Here is a 6959-nt window from a genome sequence, read left to right as displayed (position 1 = left end):
TCTGAAGGACACACCTCTAGCTGGGCCACGCCTTCTGCCTCCTAGGAGACTATAAAAAACATGGAGGAAGCTGTTGCTCATTGCCTGCTTGCCCTCACCTTGCAGCAAGACCATTCCCTTACTGGCATTAGAGAATTCTTCATCCCAATTCCAGCATAGATTGAAGACCAGTTGGCACATCTTATCTCCTGGACTGAGTAAGTACTGAATTCCTGGACTCTCCCTTCACAGGTAGCCTTTGTGGGATTAGCAGGACTGCAACCCTAAGTCATTCTAATGAATCTTTTTGTTCATACAGAGAGAGTCCTTGGGTATGTTCTGTTACACTAGAGAACAACTGTGCAAAATTTTGGATGAGTATATAAAATGTAAATTATCAAAATTGTGTATGATTCTCAAAATTAGAAATCCATTGACCTAAGATTCAATCTAGAAAGAAAGAAGTGCTAGAACAGTCCCTTGTAGCCTAGTCTACCCACACTGAAACTAGAATTGAAATCTGGATAATTATAGAGAATCGAGTTTCCGACCTCATAGAAGAGGGAACAGAGGAAAAACAGAAGCTAAAAATGTATATCATGCCTATTATTGTATCCTACAGGGCAAGAGAAGACAAATCCTAGTTTTTCATTTTGTATCCAGTTTAACCATCAAACTACCTCCAGGAGAAATGTCATGGGACGCCATAGACAAGAACTGGGGCTATAAACAGTTCAACATCCAGAATTTCTCCTGCAGGTGGACCATCCGCAACTTCCGTTTTATTCTGGAGGAAATGAGGGACAGTATTAGAAGCCCAACTTTCTCAATAGGAGGCAATGACAAATGGTGTTTGAGAGTTCACCCTAAGGGCGTCGATGAAGAAAGCTCAGATTACCTGTCAGTTCACCTAGAGTTGCTGAGCTCTCCAAAGAGTCCCCTTACCATACGGTTCAAGTTTTGGATCATAAATGCCAAAGGAGAAAAAAACGAACCTGTGACTAGCCCGAAAGACTTTAATTTCTTGCCAGGCTACCAACGGGGTTACAAAATGTTCATCCTTCGAGATTTCCTCTTGGACCATTCTCATGGGCTGCTCCCTGAAGACCACTTCACCCTCCTTTGCATGGGGATCCTGGTCCCGTATTCCTACAGTATCCCTCATGACAGCACGGAGAAGAGAATCCAGGGTCCCAAAGGCCCATTAGGAGATGATCTAGGAGAGCTGTGGAAGAATTCGAGCTTCACAGACTGCTGCCTGGTGGTAGCTGGCCAGGAATTCCGGGCTCACAAGGCCATCTTAGCTGCTCGCTCTCCAGTTTTCAGAGCCATGTTTGAACAAGACACGGAGGAGAGCAGAAAAAATCGCTTTGAGATTCATGACCTGAAAACTGAAGTCTTCAAGGCAATGATGGTCTTCATTTACACAGGGAAGGAACCAGTCCTCTACAACATTGCAGATGCTATGCTGGCAGCTGCTGACAAGTATGGCCTGGAGCGTTTGAAGGTCATGTGTGAGAGTGCCCTCTGCAGGGACCTCTCTGTGAAGAATGCTGCCCACACTCTCGTCCTGGCTGACCTCCACAGCACAAGGCAGCTGAAAACACAGGTGCTGAATTTTATTACAGCTCATGCTTCCGAGGTCTCTCAGACTGCAAGCTGGAAGTTAATGGTGGATTCACGCCCCCACTTGGTGGCTGAAGCATACAGCTCTCTGGCTTCTTCTCAATGCAATCTACTGGAGCCCCCTCTCAAACGTCTGAAGCAATCCCAGGAACCTGTCACAGGTACCCTACATGTGTATCCCTGAAGCAGTGGTCAGCGTTGATACCGAGGACTCCTGGGTAGACTATGGGGTACACGGAGCATTTACAGCAACTCTGGGGAAAGACATCACAGTTAGTAGTGTTTTAATACATTTATTAATGCTTTGAATATTGTAGTGGTGTATTTTTTGTAAGTTTTTTTTTTGGTTTTTTGAAACAGGGTTTCTCTGTGATTTTGGAGCCTGTCCTGGAACTAGCTCTTGTAAACCAGGCTTGTCTCGAACTCACAGAAATCTGCCTGCCTCTGCCTCCCGAGTGCTGGGATTAAAGGCGTGCGCCACCACCGCCCAGCTATTATTTGTATTTTGATAAATAAATCTTGCCTGAAGACCAGAAGTAAAGCTAAAGTCACTGGAGGTCAGGCAATGGTGACAGACACCTTTAATCCCAGGATTTGTTAGACAGAGTAACATGCATCTCTGTAAGTTTAAAGGCACCTTAATCTAAAGATCAATGCAGGAACAAGTCCAGGTGGTGGTGGCTCACACCTTACAGCCTAGCCTAAGGAATCCCAGCACTAGAGGTAATATAAAATGGGATGAGAGAGGCTTAATAATCTGCTTCTACAGTCACCCAGTCTTAAAATACAGGAAAGACGATTGTAGTGGCTTGGCTGCTTTGCTTTTCTGGTTGTCGGTTTGAACCCCAATATCTATCTCTAGGTTTTTATTTTTGGTGCTACAGAATGGCAGGGTGGGGTGGAACCATGATGAACTCTGATGGACTCTATGAAACCTCTCCTCTGTTGCTGTACTGGTTTGATTTTTGTCCAGTGATTTGGAAACTGGGATTCAGTTTAGCTAAAGCCCTAGCACATCCCAACAGGTTTTCTTGTGAGAAACCTGTGTGGATAGGACTGTGCAGAACATATGATCAAGGGCTCAGAGCAAAGGAGAAAACAAATGTGAATGTTTTCTTACAAAAGAAGAGGTAGAGAATGAAGACATTTTCTCTCTAAACTCAGTTTGTGGGGACTGGAGATATGACTCAGTGGGCAAAAGCAATTGTTTCTCTTGCAGAGGACACCTGTTCAGTTATATATACAAAATTTTACCCCAATACAATACAATATCAAAGGAATAAAAATTGTAGAATCACTTTGTGGACACCAGTGGTGTTTCTGTTAGAAGCTCTGTCCTGCTCAGCCGCAGAAGTTTGTGCAGGGTCCTCACAGTCACCCACAAATGTTAATGAAACGATACCTAATGAAATCGCTGTACTCAGAGACTGGTGCCTCGCCCAGCTGTCATCAGTTAGGCTTTCTCCAGCAGCTGATGGCAGTAAAGGGTTCACAGAATCAGATAAATGAGGATCATTGGGGCTCACAGGGACTAAAGAGGCAATCACACAGATGTATGGGTCAGCACTATGTCCTCTGTATGCATACTGTGGTTGTTTAGTTCGGGGATTCTTGTGGGACTCCTAAAGAATGAAAGTGTGGGTAGTCTCTGACCTGTTTGTCTGATCTTGGGAACCTTTTCTTCCTTCTGGTTGAATACCACAGCCTTGATATGAGAGTTTGTGCCTATGCTTAGTGCACCTCATTATGATGTGTTCAGTTGATATTCCCGTGTTCACCAAGTTCCTGAAACAGCTGTCAAGACAGAAAGATGAACTGGACATTTCAAGACATAAGGGAAGATTAAAGAAGTACCACCAGCCTCTAGTGCTGGGTCAGGATTCTGCAGGAGGCAGCTTTCCCCTTAGCCCATGTACATTGGTCCAGGCATTAAGAGGTAGAAAAGGGAATAGCTCCTCTCACTATCACCCCTAGCGACTCCCGAGGGAAAATTTTGCTTCCCATTCCCATTGCCTCAGGAATTTTGGGTCTGGAAGTTTTGGTTCCAGGTTGATTGGTGGTGTGCGGGTCATTGCCCTGTCTGGAGCCACAACAAATATTTTATGGTATGGAAGCTCAGACTTTTCTGAAGCCATTTTGAGCTTCTGATGTCCTTAAAACAACAGGCTAAGAAGGAAATAACAGTGTTAGGAGGGCTGATGGATCAAGATCACCATCAGAAATTTGGATATTGTCTCCACAGTAAAAGCAAGAAAGATTATGGTTGTTGGGCAGGAAATCCTTTAGCGTATCTTTGCCCTGCATTGTCCAAAGATTAAAGATGATGGGAGACTGCAACAGCCTTCTCCAGGCAGATGACAAAAAAATGTAGATGCACCAGGAATGAAAACACATTTCACAACCCTAAGTAAAGAGCCAAGACAGGTTGTGTATTTCTACTGAAGGAGAGTAAAGACAACCATCCACATATGGTCAATTAGATTTTTTGAAATTTGTACATTGAACCATTCTTACATATCTGAGACAAATCATAGTTCGTCATGGTAAAAATTATAGAATATTATGTATTCCGTTTGTAATTATATAAGGAGTATTTTTGCATCAGTGTTCATGATATTTTGGTCTGTGATTTAGCTATCATTGTAATTTTTGACTAATAAAATAAATTTGTTAATGATCCTTTGTGTCTACTTTCTGAAATAATTGGAGGAGGATGTAGTTTAACTTTTCTTTGAATAGCAGGTAGGTCAATATTCCAAAAGTGTCTGGTCCTGGGCTTTTTTAGTGGAAGACTTTTAGTGATTATGCTATTTTGCTAGGGATTTTCTGTCTATTTAAAATACATGTCTCATCTTGGTTTCCTTTTACTATGAGAAACCTATTGTTTCCTATTTTGTTTATCTTTGATCCCTTTTGCTTTGATGGTATGTAGTGTCTTTACTTAATTTTTCAGATTAGGTTATAGTTGACGTCTATTTTTATTAGCTATAAAAGCAAGTACACCAGCTTACTTCCTAGGTCCATTTACTTGGAATGTTTATTTCCAAGGCTTTACTGTGAAGCAACCACTGCCCATTTTGTTAAGGTGGGTTTCTGGCTGCAGCTGAAGGATGGAACCTGCTTTATTATGCACTCTTATTAGTCTGTGACTTCTCACTGGGTAATCAAGACCATTGATAATGAGAGATGTTGCCACTTTTGTTTTCTGTTAATGAACAGTGGCTTTCTCAGGTAGGAGGACATCCCCCTCATGTTTAAAGACATGTGGGAATCACTTTTGGGTGTGATAGGTTACCCTGTAATGTCTCCACCACTGGGAAAAAAAGGTAAGCCCCCCCCCCGGTGCCTTTCCATTAATGTGAAATTTCATGCATAAAGCCTAAGCCTGCTTCCCAGGGGTTCTCAATTCCTCTGTGAGAAGTCACACCTGCCCTCCAGGAGCTTGCCCATCAGAGCACAGGACTCACAATTTAGAGTACCTTTCATGGAAACAAAGGGTGTTGAAGGGATCTTCTTCAAATAATAGAAGAGAGGTAGGGGGTACCTACTACCTTGACCCTGAGCACACCCGGTAAACAGTCACACATGCTACTAGTTAGCCATATGCACAAAATCTACCAGAGGGGGGAAAAAAACCAAGGGATGAAAACCAAATGATTGATTTATCCTATTTTTATGATTTTAAAAAATGCTTTTGAGCCATGCAAATTCCCAGCAGCGAGCAGCAGACACATGACAGGGCAGGCAGCTGGCTCTGGGAACTGCAAGATCCCTGGGTGGTTATGAGAGGTGGCTCATCCAGGGCGGGCTGGGTGTGAACAGGCGGTGGGTAAAAGGCTTACAAGAGTAAGCAACTGACAAAGGTCTGATCTCCAAAATATATAAAGAACTCAAAAAACTAGACTTTAAAATGCTAATTAACCCAATTAAAAATGGGGCACTGAACTGAACAGAAAATTCTCAACTGAAGGAGTGTAAATGGCCAAAAGACACTTAAGGTCATGCTCAACCTCCTTTGTGATCAGGGAAATGCAAATCAAACAACTTCGAGATATCATCTTACACCTGTCAGAATGGCTAAAATCAAAAACACCAATGATAGCCTTTGCTGGAGAGGTTGTGGAGGAAGGGGTACCCTCATCCATTGCTGGTGGGAATGCAAACTTGTCCAACCACTTTGGAAATCAATGTGGTGGTTTCTCAGGAAATTCGGGATCAACCTACCGTAGGACCCAGCAATACCACTCTTGGGAATATACCCAAGAGATGCCCTATCATATTACATAAGCATTTGTTCAACTATGTTCATAGCAGCATTATTTGTAATATCCAGAACCTAGAAACAACCTAGATGTCCTTCAATGGAAGAATGGATGAAGAAATTGTGGAATATATACACATTAGGGTACTACTCAGCAGTAAAAAACAATGATATCATGAATTTTGCATGCAAATGGATGGAAATAGAAAACACTATCCTGAGTGAGGTAAGCCAGACCCAAAAGAGGAACATGGGATGTACTCACTCATAATTGGTTTCTAGCCATAAATAAAGGACATTGAGTCTATAATTTGTGATCCTAAAGAAGCTAAATAAGAAGGTGAACCCAAAGAAAAACATACAGTTATCCTCCTGGATATGGGAAGTAGACAAGATTGCCAGGCAAAAAAATGGGATCTTGGGAGTGGGGTGGGTGGGTAAGGGGAGATGGGGAGAGAAAAGTGAGAAGGGGAGGATGGGGAGAGCTTGGGGAAATGGGATGGTTGGGATAAAGGAAGGATGGATATGGGAGCAGGGAAGCATATATCTTAATTAAGGGAGCCCTCTTAGGGTTGGCAAGAGACTTGAACCTAGAGGGGCTCCCAGGTGCCCAGGGGGATGTCCCCAGTTAGTTCCTTGGGTAGTTGAGGATAGGGAACCTAAAATGGCCCTATACTATAGCCATACTGATGAATATCTTGCATATCACCATAGAAACTTCATCTGGTGATGGATGGAGATAGAGACAGAGACCCACATTGGAACACTGGAATGAGCTTTCAAGGTCCCAATGAGGAGCAGAAGGAGGGAGAACATGACCAAGGAAGTCAGGACCGTGAGGGGTGCACCCACCCACTGAGATAGTGGGACTGATCTATTGGAGCTCACCAAGGCCAGCTGGACTGGAACTGAAAAAGCACGGGATAAAACTGGACTCTCTGAACATGGCAGACATTGAGGGCTGATGAGAAGCCAAGGCCAATGGCACTGGGATTTGATCCTACTTCATGTTCTGACTAGGTGGGAGCCTAGCCAGTTTGGATGCTCACCTTCCTAGACCTAGATAGAGGGGGGAGGACCTTGGACTTCCCAC

General features: G+C 43.4%; 1 protein-coding gene across 1 annotated transcript; it reads left to right on the top strand.

Moving 5' to 3' along the window:
* The first annotated feature begins 670 nt into the window (after positions 1-670).
* On the top strand, positions 671-1789 carry LOC130889925 (speckle-type POZ protein-like). The gene has a single exon (XM_057793852.1). The coding sequence runs from the start codon at positions 671-673 to the stop codon at positions 1787-1789; it is 1119 nt and encodes a 372-aa protein (XP_057649835.1).
* Positions 1790-6959: the final 5170 nt, after the last annotated feature.

The sequence above is a fragment of the Chionomys nivalis genome, chromosome 18 (genome assembly GCF_950005125.1).
Source record: "Chionomys nivalis chromosome 18, mChiNiv1.1, whole genome shotgun sequence".
NCBI classification, from domain to species: domain Eukaryota; kingdom Metazoa; phylum Chordata; class Mammalia; order Rodentia; family Cricetidae; genus Chionomys; species Chionomys nivalis.
The sequence above is the reverse complement of the archived record's forward strand: the minus strand, read 5'-3'. Positions and strand labels throughout refer to the sequence as shown.

Excerpts from the sequence above, each read along its gene's own strand:
- LOC130889925 (XM_057793852.1), top strand. The coding sequence starts at position 671 with ATGTCATGGGACGCCATAGACAAGAACTGGGGCTATAAACAGTTCAAC.